Raw genomic sequence first — 18,519 nt, forward strand, 5'->3', positions numbered from 1 at the left:
GCATCGACAAATGGGACATTACTTGACAAATCACCAGCATAAGCATTTGATATTCTGGACAGGATTACTACCAACGATTATCAGTTCCCATCCACAAGGCTTGGACTTAGGCGCAAATCATATGGAGCTTTCGAGCTAGACTTTAAAGATAACGTGTCCGCCCAACTTGCTGCTATCACCAACATGTTGAAGAGTATGCAAAGGCCAAGTGAGGTGAGAGAAGTGAAGGCAGCCCATTCAGCATGTTTAATATGCCAAGGCAATTACAATGAGAGTGAGTGCCCGACCAATCAAGAATCCATCAATTATGTAGGCAACTTCAACCGAGACAACAACAACCCCTATTCTAACATATATAATCCTGAATGACGACAACATCCAAACTTTTCTTGGGGAAACCAAGGAACCAGCAATGCTCATCAACCAGCTCGACAATAGAATTTCAATGACTCCCAGGGATTTCAATCAAATATACCATGGCATAATTCCAACAAGGGAGGGCCATCTTCATCTAACACCAGTTCTTTGGAGGCCACAATGCAAGAGTTCATAGCAATAATGAAGACAATGTTGTAAGACCATACAACCTTCATAAAAAACCAAGGGGCTCTGCTTTAGAGCCAAAGTTCATCGCTGAGGACATTGGAGAATCAGGTTGGTCAAATTACCGCAACATTATAAGAACGACGACCATGACATCTGCCAAGTGACACTGAAGTCACAAAACCTCCTGGAAAAGAGCACTGTAGTGTGCTAACTCTACGAAGTGGTACACGAATCAATGTCGAAGACAAGTTTGGGGGAAGATCGAAGGATAATTCACCCCCTAAGACTGTACAAACTGATCAAGAAGTGCTAGAAGAAGTACCAGAGGAAGAGGATAAAGATGAGAGTTAATCAAGTAAAGTGACTGAGGGAGCAAACAAAAATGCTAAGGCAAATTCTGTTCCCACCCGGTCAGCACAGGAAGCCAGACCCCCACCTTCTTTTCCACAAAGACTGAAAAAGCATAACGAGGATATTCAATTCAGAAAATTTGTTGACATTCTGAGTCAACTTCAAATCAATGCTCCTTTTCTAGAGGCTATGGAACAAATGCTTACATATGCTAAGTTCCTCAAGTATATTGTGACCAAGAAAAGAAAGGCTGAGCAGTACGAGACAATTACCACGGTAAAATAATTTTGCTAATCTTTAAGAAAGCTGCCACCGAAGAGACATAATCCGGGTAGTTTTATCATCACATGTTCGATAGGAAACAAATTTGTTGGGAAGGCACTATGTGACCTTGGCTCAAGCGTGAACTTGATGCCTAAGTCAATTTTCATGAAGCTTGGGATAGGAAATGCGAGACCCACATCTGTCATCTTGCAATTGGATGATCGATCACATGTGCGTCCTGAAGGGTGAATTGAAGATGTCATCGTACGGGTTGACAAGTTCGTTTTTTCTATTGATTTTCTGATTCTGGACTGTGAGATTGATATCATAGAACCCACCATCTTGGGGAGACCCTTCCTAGCTACCGGGCGTATTCTCATTGACTACGAGAGGGACGAGATGACCATGAGAGTGGCCGATCAACATGTCACTGTGAATGTCTTCTGATCCCTCAAGTACATGGATGATTCTGAATAATGCCAAAGCATTTTAGAAGTGGATACTGTAATCACAAAATAAGCAGATCAATTTTTCCAGGACAACTTCATTCAGTTGGGACCTGATGAGGGGTTATTCGAATACTTAAAGGCTAGAGAGCCTAATAATTTTTCTATCTAGGAACAACAGTCTAGCTTCCTCAAAGCTATCCCAGGTACATATTTTGAACCTCTTAACTTTGACGAGTTTGTTCCTCCTAAGCCCTTCTTACAGCATGCACCTACCCTAGAGATTAAGAATTTGCCACAGCATCTTAAATATGCTTATATGGGTAGTAACGGAACTTTACCTGTGGTTATTTCCTCTGCCCTTACTCCTAACCAAGAATCGAGTTTGCTAAGTGTTTTGTCACAACATAAGAAAAAGTTAGGATAGACGATGGCAGATCTCAAGGGAATAAGTCCAACAATCTGCATGCACAAAATCCTGCTGGAAGAATGCCACAGCAAATCCATAGAGCTGCAGCGCAGATTAAACCCAATCCTGAAGCAAGTTGTGATGAAGGAGATTCTCAAATGGCTTGACGCTGGCGTAATATACCCTATTTTTTATAGTTCTTAATTGAGTCTCGTCAAATACGTACCAAAGAAAGGAGACATAATCGTGGTGACGAGTGAGGACAATGAGTTGATACCTACACGCACGGTCATCGGGTGGTGGATTTGCATAGACTACCGCAAGCTCAACAAGGTCATTAAGAAGGATCACTTCCCTTTGTCGTTCATCTATCAAATATTGGATCGACTTGCTGGCAAGGCATTTTATTGTTTCTTGGACGGATACTCGGGGTATAATCAGATTTTCATTGCACCGGAGGACCAAGAGAAGACAATATTCACGTGTCCCTATGGCACGTATGCCTTTCGAAGAATGCCTTTTGGACTCTGTAATGCCCCGACAACTTTTCAGCGCTGCATGCAAGCCATATTTTCAGACATGGTTGAGGACTTTCTGGAAATTTTTATGGATGATTTTTCTGTTTCTGGAGATGATTTTCAAAAATGCCTTGGCAATTTGGCGAAGGTACTGAAGCGATGCGAGGAGGCTGATCTCGTGCTGAACTGGGAAAAATGCCACTTCATGGTGACCGAATGCATTGTTCCAGGCCATAAGATTTCTGCAAAGGGCATTGAGGTTGACAAGGCCAAGATCGAGGTGATCGAGAAACTACCACCACCAACTTCTGTTAAGGTCATTCGTAGTTTCCTTGGACATGCTGGATTTTATAGACGATTCATCAAGGACTTCTCCACAATATCTAAGCCCTTGTGCACCTTGCTGCAACAGAACCAACCGTTTGTATTCGATCATAAATGTCATGGCACATTCAAAGAGCTGAAGCAAAGACTTATCTCTGCACCGATCGTGGTTCCCCAGATTAGACGGCACCATTCGAATTAATGTATGATGCAAGTGATTTTTCCGTGGGAGCTGTGCTTGGGAAACGTAGAGGTAAAATCTTTCATGTTATATATTATGCTAGTCGTACCTTGAATGAGGCACAATTAAACTATACCACCACTGACAAAGAATTACTTGACATGGTATTTGCATTTGACAAGTTTAGGCCATACTTGATAGGCACCAAAGTCATAGTTTACACCGATCACTCAGCTATAAAATACTTAGTGAACAAGAAATATGCCAAGCCTAGACTCATTAGGTGAATATTACTATTGCAAGAGATTGACTTAGAGGTAGTTGATAGGAAATGTACAAAGAACCAGGTTGCAGACCATTTATCTAGGCTAGAAAACATTTCTGAATGCCATGACATTTTTTATATTAAAGAAGAATTCCCTGACGAGAAAATTTTATATGCCACGGCAATTCTGTGGTACGCTGACCTCGTTAATTTTCTTGTTAGTGGTGTTTTTCCATATGAATTGAATAGCCGGGGCAAAAAGAGGTTTTTACATGATGCAAGTTCTATTTTTGGGATGAGCCGTACTTGTTCAAGCAATGTGCCAATCAAATAATTCGACGATTTGTCTTCGAAGAGCAGCAATGCAATATCTTACACCATTGCCACACAACACCCTGTGGAGGGCATTTTGGAGGTGCGAGGACTGCTGTCAAGGTCCTCCAATCAGGCTTATACTGGTCATCGCTATTTAAGGATGCCCACGAATTTTGCAAGGCCTGGGACAGATGCCAGCGTACTGGGAACATTTCCAGATGACACGAAATGCCGCTGTAAAATATTTTAGAGATAGAGCTATTCGATGTTTGGGGCATCGATTTTATGGGATCGTTCCCATCTTCTTTTGGAAACTTATACAATTTACTAGCGGTGGACTACGTATCCAAGTGGGTTGAAGCGATTATGACACCAAGGAATGACTCTAAGATGGTGCTCAAGTTCTTTCTCAGTAACATTTTCACTCGATTTGGAGCACCAAGAGCCATTATCGGTGACGAGGGCACCCACTTTGAATACAAGCTAATTGCCAAGGCATTACAGAAATACGGAGTGTGACATAAAATTGCCACGACATATCACCCACAAACAAAAGGGCAAGCTGAAGTATCCAATCGTGAAGTCAAGCAGATTCTCGAGAAGGTGAAAAACCCCTGAAGGAAAGACTAGTCCCCAAAACCTGATGAAGCGCTCTGAGCATACCAGACGACATTTAAAACACATTTGGCAATGTCGCCCTTCAAGATGGTATATGGAAAAGCCTATCACCTTCTAGTTGAGCTAGAACATAAGGCATACTGGGCAATCAAGAAGCTGAACTTCGACGCACAACTAGGTGGGGAGAAACGACTGCTCGATCTGAATGAGATGGAAGAGTTTCGAGCACAAGCATATGAAAATCCCAAGGTCTACAAGGAAAAAATGAAGAAGTGGCATCACAAAATTATTTTTCCACGGCATTTACATGTTGGAAAGAAAGTGCTCTTGTTTAACTCTAGGCTCAAACTCTTCCCAGGCAAACTGAAGTCACGATGGTCGGGACCATTCGAAGTCCACCATGTTTACCCGTATGGCGCTATGGATATCAAGAACATGGATGATGGGTCTGTCTTTAAAGTCAATGGCCAGCGCTTGAAGGCATACCAAGGAGTCCCACCATTGCGTGCCAAGACTGCACTTTTCTTGCATGAAGTTGATACTGGCCCAACATCTTAAGGATGCTGTGACATTTTAGATTTACTCTTGTGCATAAATAAATGTTTATTTTGTTACTGTTTTTATTCAGTTTCATTTTATTTTACTATTTTATTTTTCTTTGCAAGGTTAGGGTCCATCCAAATTTTAACCGTATCAGCATCATATTCTGAACATTCCAGCCCCACACAATTACAAAAGTGCACACGTCGCACTACCGCCGCACCACCACAAGCATGAAGTTAATGTACCTTTCATTGCATTGAATTTCATAGCATGTAGTTTAGATTTTTTCTTAGTTTTTATTTAGCATTAAGGACAATGCTTATCTCAAGTTTGGGGGAGGTAGGGTTCTTAAATCATTGCATGATAGTATTAGTAAAATGAATATGCAATGACATTAGTAAGTGGTTGAATTAGTTTTCTGGAATAAATTAAGGATAACTGATGATGATAAACTCTTGATGGCTAGGATTGAATGTACATGACTGTTGAGGATAATAGAACAAACTCTAGGATTTGCTTCTTTGAAACCTTAAATACACAATTGTATGTTTTTTCATGCTTAAGGAACTTAAAACAATTTTATAAGAAAATTCTTGCATGTCTTAGCATAAACGATGAAAACCTCACTTTGTAAAAAATAATTGAAGTTGTGAATAAATGCTTCGGTATATCTGTAGAGGGACACTCCGCTATGCCATGGCATTTCCTGGAAACTCCAAATAAATAAATGACAGCTATGGTATATGAGTGAATGAAAGTATTCACGGGATGACTCTACTTGACTAGCTCGGGGGTGGAAAGTATGCTCGCTTTCACCTAGAGTGTGGGATGGTAAGTGTGATGGGCTGACTCCCCTCGTAGCAGTGTTAAAAAAAGCAAAAAGGAAAAGAAAACAATGTGAGAGTAAAAATTGTAAATATCGTGGCAAAACAAGAAAACTTGCGTAGAAAATTTTTAGGTTTGTTAAGCATGGACTTGATACAAACACGCACACACCCACACAAAGAATCTTGCCCTAGGGAAGAGTACTTGATTTCTCAAACCAGTCTAGCATGTTGAAGCCAAATGTTCTAAGGGCTGAAATTCTATCCCAAATAACTATTCTGCTTCTGAACTTGCCATGATATTTTTATTTTGCTTAATACTATCCATTGCTTGAGGACAAACAATAGTTTAAGTTTGGGGGTGTGATAAATCCGTAAAAAGGTTATATTTGGGACCTTTACACTTAAGTTATTGACTGTGTTAGAGCTCATATAGGATCATATAGATGCATTTAGGAGCATATAGTTGCATGTGGTGAAATTCTGTTTGCCAAGGCATTTTTATTTTGTAATCAGTGTTGCTTTATGGGGAAGGTGTTTTGTTTGATGATGTGCAGGATTTGGGAGCAATGATAAGAAAAAGGGAATTGCCATGACATGATGAGACTACTGAGCAAAATGTGATTGTCGCAACAACTCGGACGGCATTTTTGGGCAGAAAAAGTCAAAGAATAATATTTTTAGTAAGAGCCAGTTGTCATGACATAAAAAGTGCTTTCTGCAATCAGCCATAATAGAGGGGCCAGTTACCATGTTTGCACCGAATCTCACATAAAAGGAATGAACTTTAGGGTGCTAGTGTAATTTTAACACAAAACCCTAGGTTCATTCTCCCTTATAAATAGAAGATGAAGCCTGACTTTTTGAGGAGACTTGGAGATTTTTAGACAGCCGCCAAGAGCCTAAAAATTCAGAGAAAAAGTTCTCTCTTTTTCTGTCAATCATTTTTACCATGGAATTCCTCCGTTGACATGCTATAGGGAGTGGTGAACTAGGCGTCCGAGAAGAGCTAGATCGCTGGGACTATTCGTGTTGGCTGAGGGAAGCTCCGACAGTGCAAGTCGAAGGCTTTTCCTCCTTCCCTTTGCTCTTTGCTTTCGTTATTTATTATTTGGGTTGTAAGGAACATATTAACTTGCTTTGTGCTTGCTTATTTCGAACCCTACCATGAACTAATCCTATTTGGTGGGAGTTTATTTTGGATATTTAAGTTTTTCTTTAATAAATGATTGTTTTTCTATGTTATAATCTGTTTTGCTTATGAATTTTAATGCCTTAAGGTTGTAGGAGCTATGAGAGTAGACATTCCTTAGGTGATTACTTAGTGTTCGAGAGAATGCCTAAGTAGCGTATCCTTAGTATTCGAGAGAAACTAGGAAGGAACCACATAAGCAAGGGGTTCTAGATAGTAACTAGGCCTAATCCACCTTAGAGATAAGGCTAGGATTTTATTCGAATAAAAGGAGTTGTGCATGAGCGAAATGTTAGATGTTAATGCTGCCGCAAAAAGGTATTGCCAAGACATATCATGTTATCTGGACCAATAGGATCCTTGCAGTAGCTAACGCCAATCGGTTTTGCCAAGGCATCTTCAATCTGTCGAGTCCCTTGACTAGAGATAGCATAGGGCACCTTTAGTAAACTCTGTCAGGAAGATAAAGCATAGAAGTAAAACCATTCTGAGAAATAGACTTAGATTTTCCTAGGTAACTCCTATCATTCATTCCCATAGTAACTTGTCGTGTGAGGAGTCTAAAGTCCTTATAATCAAATACAGTATTTACAGTTTATTTAGCCTTTACATTTTTATTTGATTGCAGCACACACAATTCCTTTTGCCACAACATATCCATTTACTACCACATTGTCATCGTCCCATTTCCATACCATCCATTCATTTTGCCACAACATTACAATTTGTATATATACCATCTCTAACTTTACTTAGGTGACAGAGTAAAGTGCCGTGACAAACTTATTTGATTTCCCCCAATCCTTGTGGAGAACGATACTCACTCATCACTTTATTACTTGTTCGATTGTGTATACTTGCACACACATCCGCACCATTTATAGTACTCACAAACAACAGACAATACAATTAATTCAAACCGAGTTTGTAGTTGAAAATCATAATCTCTGTCTCTCTTTGATATTGCTTATTTTTGTGAGATACGAATTCTCTTAATCCTTCTGAGATCTCTCTAGATCTTTAACATAATTCACCCACAACTTCTTGAAAAGAATAATTCCAACACCAATAATATTCTTTTAGTCTAGGCACAAGCCCTCCATACCTCACTTACATACATCATTTTCCTTTGAATAACCTAACAACAATTTCTTCGACTTATCAAACTACACTCATATCCATACACATTACGATTTCCCGGTTTCCAAACTCAAGCACTCCAACTTTCTTTGTCTTATAAATTGATTGTTAATATATTGATTCTTAAACTTTTCTATTACTCTTTAACTTTCCTTAAACATATGAATCCTTATCTCCTTCACTACGTCACATTTACATGATCGAGATACACAACTATATCCATATCCGTTTCATATTTGGTTAACTTATTCTTACAATATCTTCAAATCTCTTAACTCTAATACACTTTTCATCACATAATCTTGTTAGCCAACTTTAACTCTTTTTTTCCATCTAGAATGCAAATCCTTATCGTATCCATATTCTTGCTTAAACATAGTACTATCTTTTTGTCTCAAATTCATAAACTCTATCTCCATATATCTTATACACTTGTCACTGATGCATCTATTCTTGAACTCTTATATAAATACTCACCACATCCTTTGATCTTTAAACGTTCTTATGGTGACACTTGTTCACCATATTTTATCCTATCCACGTAATAATAAAGCTACTCCATATCGCTTTTCTGATTCAAAACAGTGAAGACCTTCTATCACTATTCTGATATGATTTCAACTTTCTAAAATCAATCTTTGATCTTATAAGACATTTCCTGAGGTATCCGCTCTTCATCCTGCCTGGCCAGGGCAAGTGAATTACTATCACCATCAGGTTTATCACTTCTCACTTCTTTCAAAATTCTCATAGTCGAATTTCTACTATATTAAAATAATCTTATTCTATTAGCAAGATAGTACACTCTTTACACTATCATATCAGAAATTTTCCGCTCTGGGTTGGCATGTACACATTTTAAAACTCTTTTACCTTCGATTTAAGCCTAGAATCGGCTAAACCTTAGCTCTGATACCATTAAATGTAACACCCCAACCCATATCCGACCCGGATCTGAATTCGAGGTGTCACATTGACTTTTTAAAACATTTTCCTTTACATGTAGATGAAAATCCAACTCACTATTCGATAAAATGAATATTTTTACATTAATTGACATAAATGGGTTTTTCAAAACATATAAGAGCTTATATTATTCAAATTTTTAAACTCCATGCCAACTACATTCTATAAAACAAAATACATATATTTGATATGTTTCTGATCCGATATTCGTAAGGAATATGTTGACCTGTCTTGCTCCTCTTAGCTTCTCTTCTCGCTTCTGTAACCTACGTGTGAAACAATAACACGCTAAGTCTAGGACTTAGTGAGGCATATAAAACTTATAAGGTAACCATGACTTCTAACAATGAATGCATGTTTTCTACTATTATAATAAGCAACCTCATATACACTTCCACATAATGAACCTATACATTTATACAAATCATCATATCATACATATATTTGCATACTTTTCCGTTTCCATATAATCCTTTATATTTACCCCCCACTTAGTTTATATCACATTTTTCCTATTATCATTTAAATCATTTCTTTTATAAAATTCTTAATCATATAATTTCTATCCCAAATTTACATAATTTATCTATTATTTCCATGTGCTCTTATTTATCATATAACCCATAAATTCTTGTTATATGTTCTATTAGTTCATTTCTCATCTAATTTGTCACATAGATACATATATTTTATTCACTTTTCATAATTTAATTCCTATGAAATTTCATATGACTTCCTTTCCTAGATCCTTGTACTATATTTCATATCAACTAAGAATTTAACAGGTTTTAGATCATAATTTCATTGAACCATATAGCCCTTCCTTTACAAATTAACTCATATATTCTTATTCTTATTCTTATTCCTATACATGTTTCTTATTTGATATCCTATTTCTTTTTATCTCTATTCTAATATAATTCCATTATACGATTTCTTTCCCAAATTATATTCTCATAGTATAATCATAATTATTCTATCCATATAATCCTATAGTTCATCATTTCTTTACATATACCTATACTAATGGAGTTCACAACATTTTTCATGTAATTACTTGTAACATATCATATAAGTTCATTTTATTCTCTTATATTCAAATATATCACACGAACATATTTTCACATAAATAATATAACATATGAAATACATGCAACCAACATACTCATATTCAAGTGCTCAATCAAATATAACAATCATCTCAAGTTTACTTATTATATCTTTATTAGCCCATGTATACATGTGAGAACTATAGATATACGAGTACATTGAGGTTATGCACTATGCTGTCACCACAACTCGTATAAGTCACACTGAGTTGCATATAAAATTTGTCCCGAATGACCTATGTATGTTCCGAAGGACCTATGAACCCTCGACTTTTGGCATGCCAACTATACCTCTAGCCCTCATAACATATAACATGGGCATTATTATTTATTATTTCACATATTCACCTGTATATATCATTGTTCATACGATTTCATATTCATATGTTACTTATCTTATAACACTTCCCAAGTGTTCATATAACATATATATCATTTTCATCTCTTGTTCTCATATGTTTCCCGTATATCATATATATATATATATATATATATATATATATATATCACATATACACATAGATCATTTTCATATTCACATATCACATGACTTATTTCTCATTCTTATATTTTCTCATCTTGTAATTTATATTACATGTGCATATAATTTTATAACTTATTATCAAGTAGCTCAGGTAACATTCTTGTAATGTTTCCTAGATCATTATCATATACTATACATCATATAAATGCAAATCACATAACATGTAATATAAGCAAAGCATATTCACATATTACACGATCCTAATCATGCCTTGAATCATACTATCATATATTCAAAATATTGAAACATACATATCACAAGTCTGGTTTCCATGTAGAAATACATATATTCTAAGAGTATGCACTCACCTTAGTCATGTTTCCTTTGAATCGATCCTAGTCCTTGGATTGTATCGGAATGAGATTACATTTAGTATCTACATAATCATACATGGATCCATATAAGAATTCTAATTGATATCCTCTAATCTATAACTTCTTAGACCCAAAAGAAAGACTACTTTCATCTTTTAATTAAGGTATTTATAGGTACCCTCTACTAGGTATCGATACCCTAATTTCATTATGTTAGTTTTTCATTCAAGAGGGTATCAGTACCCAACTGGGGTATCAGTACCCTCCCTACATTCTGTTATTCTTTTTCGTTTGAGAGGGTATCGGTACCTGTTGAATGGGTATCGATACCCTTAGCCAGAATTCACATTTTTATGCACTATAATTCTTCATTCCCAACTCAACACTTCCTATTTCCTTCCTTTACATATTCTTAGTTCATCTACTCTTGTTAAAACTCATTCCTACTCAATAATAACTTCTTTAACCTCGAAATCTTATCCTTCATAGGTCATTCAAGAATCACACCAACTTTGCAACATGTTCTAAATTTAATTCTGACACTTTATACTTCTTAATTAACTTGATGACAAGTCAAATCCCACTGCCAATTCTAATCAATACTTCCCTAACAAGATTTCACTTTTCCACTTCATTTCTTTAATCCTTCCTATACCTTTCATCTTGTTGTTTTAAGACAAATTAAGGTTTCCTTAAGCTTAATTATTGTCTAATGATCATAAATCAATCTTAAATTTAACAAGAAATCAACCAATAAAGAAACTCGCCTTTGCTCTTGATACCCACGACGAAAGAAGAAGAACACTCTGGAGGCTTTGATATTTCCTTCATTCAATCCACGTGTATTTAACATACCCAATACCAACTTTTTTAAATTATTTTAATGATCAAATGACCATTTTACCCTTCCATTCTTTTTTCTTTATCATTTAATCCTACACAAAGAAATTATAATTAAATCCATGAACTTTTTACTTATTTCAAAATTGAGCACCAAGTTTCCAAAATTTATATTTTAGTCACTGACCTGGTTATTGGGATGTGACACGTGACTTCCCACGTAGTATCATATCAACATTTTCCCTTGAAAGCATGCCCTAAGAGAAGTGCATTCGGTCTACCTAAGCAAAGGAGAGTTTTGTTAGATCGATAAAATTTGAAGAAATGATGTGTGACAAGTAATATGATAATATTTGAGTGACTTTTTTGGGGTAAAAACGCTGAGAAAATAGTTGAATGACACAATATGCAGGTTTTTTTTTATAATGGTAAAGTATAGTAATGTTCACTTTACTTTTATGAAGCTTACATTTAGGTCCCCCAACTTTTAAAACTTGTAATACAGTCCTCCAACATTTAGTCTGTTTGCAATATGATCCCCGACGTAACCGACCATTTGAAGCCATTACACTATCGTTAGAAGAAGATAACGTGGAAGACCTCCAACATTTAGTCCGTGTACAATATGATCACTGAACTTTTTCAGGCACTTGCACTTAGTTCCTCTAACTTTTAAAACTTACAACACAATCCTCAATTTCATTCTAAACCCTAAATTCCAAAATAATTCAACTATATTTTAAACCTTATATTCTAAAATACTTTAATTTAGGGTTTAGAATATAATTAAAGTATTTTGGAATTTAGGGTTTAAAATGTAATTAAAGTGTTTTAGAATTTTGAACATGAATTTACTATTTGACTGTCTTTACTTCAATATAAATGTGAGGTTTATTGCATGCACATTCAACGATTGTCACACTTTGAACATGAAAAGCCCACCTATCACGTTTATTGTATAAATCATTGAAGTAAAATTAACAAGGCCAATTTGTCTTGTTCGTAGCTGCCGCACTTTGGTATGGCAATCCAATAGGTTTGGATGAAACTTAAGCATGCACATCTATCGACTGCGAAATTAGTAAAGAGTTTTAGTTCATAGGACTACAACATACAACAAAAAAATAACTAAAGTAAACGAAGAATATCAATAGTAATGAGGACTTAATAAATAAAGGGAAAGAGGTTTGGTCATAGTCACTCCAAAAGCTAAGGCGTCAAATGGGTTGTTTAAGATAGACTTTAGATGCCAAATACAACATTACCAGTTGCAAATGCATTAATGGCCTACCCTTTTAACATATAATTGCTTTTAATGCTCCATGTTTAATGTTCCTCAATAGCAAAACATGATGAGAATCTAAATGTAAATTCATGGCATGTCAGTAATAAAAGACATTGTAAAACATAGAGGACACTGCAACAAACATATATATGCCAGAAATGAAGGTGAAATTATATAATGACCGGGCAACATATCAAGTAATTGCTCCAAATATACTACCTTATCACGATGCCTTTCGAGTTACGTGCATGCAGAATTGTCTTCTAAAGCTATAATTCAATACAGATTCAATTGTAAAATTTCAAGAACATGTAAAAAAATCCAATTCATTCACGATATATCAGTCTCATAATCAACATGAACTTATTAAAAAGAATACGAGCTCACATGATGCCGAAAACCACATGTTAGATCAATACAATTCCCAGTAAACTAGTACCAGCAGCCTCTCGGATAGAGCCTGGTGATTTCACTATTTCGATACTCACAACCAATTCCCTGATTTAAAGAAAAACCAAACAAGAAGATCAAAAAAATTTAGCCTAAGACCCTCTTTCACTTCTATTCTGATGGACTGAATATCTTTCATAAGGAGTACTAAAAGTTTTGATTAAGAACAAAGAAAGAAAATTAGATGGTTTTGGTTCAAAACTAACACTAAATATCCATATCCTTGACATATAGTTCCAGAAACATAAAAATTTCAACAAAAAACGCACAATGTGAGCTGAAAATGGGAAAGTGTGAAAGAGAGAAAACTTACTTCCAGATAGCCCAAAAGAAAAAATAAATACCTTCTTACAAGTGAGGGGAAAAGCTAAAAAATAAACGCAATCGGTGTTGCATTCCAGAAATTCTTCCTCCATTTTTTCTTTGTAAATAAAAAGTTGAAAGACATATCACTGTTTGGGTTTACAATTTTACATGGCGTAAAACTGAAGAACAAAAACCAAACGAGAATGCGTGTGAGCGTAAGAGACTGAGAGGTGAAGGTGTTGTTTGATATTTCATTATATTTGATCATATGTTGAAAAAAATTTAACCACAATGATTAAACGAAGAAATTATTATATGTCATTTATACAAAATAATTCCAGTTTTGTTGGTGACTTTCAACAATGATATTTAGTTCATCTTAGTAGTATTTGTCAACTATGCATTTCTAACCTCATTTTTTCTCACAAGCATTTCATCGAACATCTATGCTTCACCTAAGATAACTTGTATCTAACATTACACCTTGAATCGTTGATAGTCCCGATAGTCTCTTGGTCTGGTCTTCTCTCAATGGACCCTTATTCAAGTCAACACCTCCACATAATTCAAAGTTAGATTAGAATTTCCCATGCATCCCCGACTGAAAAGTTACGCTGGAAATGAGAAGAGAGAAGCAAAAAATGAAATTTGAGATCGAAAATGAATTTGGGGTTTAGAATGAAATTGAGGATTGTGTTGCAAGTTTTAAAAGTTTGAGGACCTAAATGCAAGCGCCTGAAAAGTTCAGTGACCATATTGCAAACGTACTAACGGCAGTGTAACAGTGTCAAACGGCTGGTTACATCAAGGACCATATTGCAAACAGACTAAATGTTTGAGGACTGTATTGCAAGTTTCAAAAGTTGGGGACCTAAATGCAAGATTAAGAAAAGTTCAATGATCATTACTATACTTTACCTTTTTTTAATTGTAAATTGGACGATGAAGATTGGATGACGCGCTGGTACTGGACAGTGGGTGACACGTGGTTTGAAATGAGGTAGCATACCCCACTCACGCTCTACTCTACTCTCTTGTTGCTTCTGCTGAAACAGTCTTTTTGTTTTTTCAATTTAAAATGAAGGCATAAACTAATCGCCACGTGTTTGCAGTCAAACTATACAGTTATTAATCTTTGACGGGTAGGATTACGATTTCATTGGTAACTTTTTATTTTTTTATTCGCTTAATATTACAAATGTTTTATAAAATTAAAATAAAAAATTTAAAACATTATTTTAATGTTTAATTAATAAAAGTAACACTAAAAGATTATTTACATAAAGAACACCTATTCAATCACATAAAACAAAGAATAACCTAATCAGAAATATTTTATTAAAAATACAATTAGATATGTCTTTTATCTTAATGTGACACTCCAATTAAAAGATGCTCTTAATCATCATATCTTTTAAGGAAAAAAATTCAATCGAAAATCATTTGTTTAATAGTTTAGGATTTTAAGAAAAAAATATTAGGATTATACGAAAGATGGTTTAGATTCAAGTTTAGGGTATCGTGTCATTTATTGCATCACGATACAAAAGTCAGATTCATAATTTAATTTGAAATCATTCACTTTAACTAGATCTAATTTGATAGGGTTAAATCTTTTAAAGAAAAGATTCAGGTTCAAGTCGAGTTTGGTCAGATTTTTTTTTACGGGAGTAAGGTCGGGTCATGTTCAGATAGATGGTGAAAAACTCCGACCCGATTCGATGATAATGATGTAATTTATTTAAATAAATTTATGGATAATTATTATGATATCCTCTCTATTTATTATTATTTTTAATCAATCGGGTCGGATATATACTCTAAAAATTCAGATCGGGTATGGGTGGAGTGAAATATATATATATATATATATATATTTATTTATTTATTTATTTATATTTCCGGGTCAGGTCAGATCAGGTGGAGGATATATAATTTTTAGACTAATTTAGATTCGGATGAAGAATATATATTTTTCGAATCAAGTCAAATAAATTAAAAACCTGGTTTAAGCCGACTTTTCGCCATCCGTAAATAAGAACATTGTAGAAACTTATGTTATAACAAGAAAAAATATTCAATTATCTTAGCTTCTCGCAACTCATAATCGTAATATTTTTAAAATCTTAAATTATTGAATAAATTATTTTTTATTTAAGAAATATTTCACTAAAAGGTATAATCAATCAAGAGTGTTTTTCAATTGAGGTGTCACATAAAATAAAGATATGTTTAATCATTTAAGTATTTTATAAAGTGTTGTTAACTAATTGCATCTTTACATATATGACTGAAATGTGTTATACGTGCATATTCTTTATATTGATTTCATTAATTATAGAAAAAAATATTATTTTAGTTTTATAAAATTGAAAGATAACTGTTGCCCTCTAGGTAAAACCAATCCTATGTTACATGAATTCAATACATGTTGAATAGACTTTAAATTTTTTTATTAGCAAAATTTGAATATGCAATATTTCATTGAAAATGATCTTAATATTAGTTCATAACAAGGTTGAAATTTGATATGAGGCGGTGAGAACCAGGACTGGAACAAGATGATTTCATTGAAAATGATATTAATATTTCATGGAACTTGAGTAATGGCAATCGGATAGACTTTTGGAGGGATGCTTGGCTTGAAGATTTGGGACCATTAGAGAATATGAGAATTGATAACTTCTCTTTCAACTCGGTAGCACCTATGGTTACACATTGCGGGGAGTGGAAGTGGGGCGACATTCAACCTTACCTTCAGAATAAGGTGTTACTTCACCTTGCAGCAGTGCGCCCTCCTCGTCCGTAGAGTGAAGAAGATCGGCCGGGTTGGGCTTGGGATAGAAATCGTCGGTTCTCTGTTGCTAGTGCCTATAAGAGCCGTTTACTGAATACCGATGTCCCGAGTAATAGATTCAGGAGTTTAAAGGTTTTCCGAGAGTACGGGTCTTGCTTTGGTTTATTTGTAAGGAGCGACTCATGACTAATGAGGAACGAATGAGGCAACATATGACCGATGATGCTAGTTGTATGGTATGTGGAGCAGCGACAGAGTCATTATCGCATGTGTTCCGAGAGTGTTTGATGGCAAGGGTGACTTGGCTTCAATTGATTAAGCCTGATAAATTTGACGAGTTTTGTTCAATGCCGTTTTTGGATTGGATCCGGGTGAATCTTCAAGGTCTGGGGGACTTTCCTTTGGTTTCGGATGAGTGGGCCTCGCTCTTCGATACTATTTTGTGGTGCTTTCGGATTTGTTTTTGGGTCTGCATACGTTCTCGTCGCCACCTGTGGAAGTGCAGATGTTGCGGATCTTTTAAATTTGCATGAGATGTAGTTTCTGCTAGCTGTTTTCTTCTTCTTATTCAAAAAAAGAAAAAGAAAAAAACATACACCTAGTTAAAGATAGAATAATCCAGATTGTATATATTCTCCCGCTATAAATGCTGATTTGTCTTATTGTCTATAGTTCACAATCTCATGAGTCATGTTGTTGCTTTCACAGACGAATCATGATCAAGTAAAACATTTGATTTCTTACAGATATCCAAAACAATGATCTATGTGCCAACAAATAATTTTTTTATTTATTCATGTCGCTCATTCATCACTAAACACGAAGAAAGATGAAAAAGATAACAAAGTAGAAACAAAAAGGGGTGATTTTAAGAATCACGGAGCAACTCACTTTTTCTCTCAATTTTAACAGTTTTGTCACTGTAAAGCAAAAAAACCAAAGAGAGAAATCCAATGCCGGTCACTTACCCCGAAAAAGAAATTCGCCGGAAAATCCATCTCCGGGGAAAACTACTCCCCATAATTACAAGAAAAATATATCTAAATCCCCAAAAAGATGTGGTAGAACAGGAGAATATTACAACAATACAAGGTCCTTTCAATGTTAGATTCACCAAGCAAAGAAAAACTTTTTTTATTTTTTCTTCAGACAAACAAGTTTAGTAGCTTTTTATCCGCTTCTCCGGTTTGGACTGCAAACCCACTTTCAAAACACGTCGTCGTAACAGATTCCTCCGAGTTAAACGACGGAGTCCCGGGTCGTCTTTTATCGGAGAGCCGATTGCCTGCGGATCTTGGAGTCAGGCGAAGATCTAGATCGGACGAATGAAATTTACTGAATTCTTCAACTCGGATACGCTTAGGTGAAACCTTAGGTCTCGAACAGGAAAACCGACAGTTTGAGGTAAGATTCATCGCTGTTTCCTGCAACTTCAACGTGTACGTAGTCGTAGCTCCCGATGTTACATCGGATGGCAGTGTGGGAGCCATAAGTTCAGGCATCGCCCTTAGAGTTCTTCCTCGTAAGACGGTTTCCACCGCCGCTTGGCGAACACGTCAGTTTCCTGTCCATAAAAGACCGACGGCCCGTTCACAGGATTCACCGTTCTCCCACAAGCTTCGAACAAAAGTGATTGGAATAAAGCTGATATATATAAATATAAAAGAAACCGATTAGAATTCGCAATCAAAAGAAAACCCAGAAATAAAACTAGAGAAGGGAAGTTGAGAGCAGATACAGGACGTTGAGATTGTTGAAAGTATTAAAATGGTTTTCACGTTTGGTAACCAATTTTGAAAAAATGATTTTCAAAGTTTGGTAAATGTTTCTTTAAAAATGATTTTTAAAATTTGGTAAATGTTTCTTTGAAAAATAGTTTTTCAAAGTTTGGTAGATGTTTGTTGAAAAATGATAATGAGATAATCACAATTAATCCCTAGGTTTTAGGGTATTTACAAGATTAAGTCCTTAA

General features: G+C 35.5%; 1 protein-coding gene across 1 annotated transcript; it reads right to left on the minus strand.

Annotated features, from left to right (window-relative positions):
• Nucleotides 1-17,692: 17,692 nt before the first annotated feature.
• On the minus strand, nt 17,693-18,049 carry LOC120173316 (LOB domain-containing protein 39-like). Its single transcript, XM_039180521.1, has one exon. The coding sequence runs from the start codon at nt 18,047-18,049 to the stop codon at nt 17,693-17,695; it is 357 nt and encodes a 118-aa protein (XP_039036452.1).
• Between the last annotated feature and the right edge of the window lie 470 nt (nt 18,050-18,519).

This window comes from Hibiscus syriacus, unplaced genomic scaffold (genome assembly GCF_006381635.1).
Source record: "Hibiscus syriacus cultivar Baekdansim isolate YM2019G1 unplaced genomic scaffold, ASM638163v2 tig00111947_pilon, whole genome shotgun sequence".
Taxonomy (NCBI): Eukaryota; Viridiplantae; Streptophyta; class Magnoliopsida; order Malvales; family Malvaceae; genus Hibiscus; species Hibiscus syriacus.

Bases quoted from the DNA above. Each gene is read 5' to 3' on its own strand.
- LOC120173316 (XM_039180521.1), bottom strand. From the start codon at position 18,049: ATGCCTGAACTTATGGCTCCCACACTGCCATCCGATGTAACATCGGGA.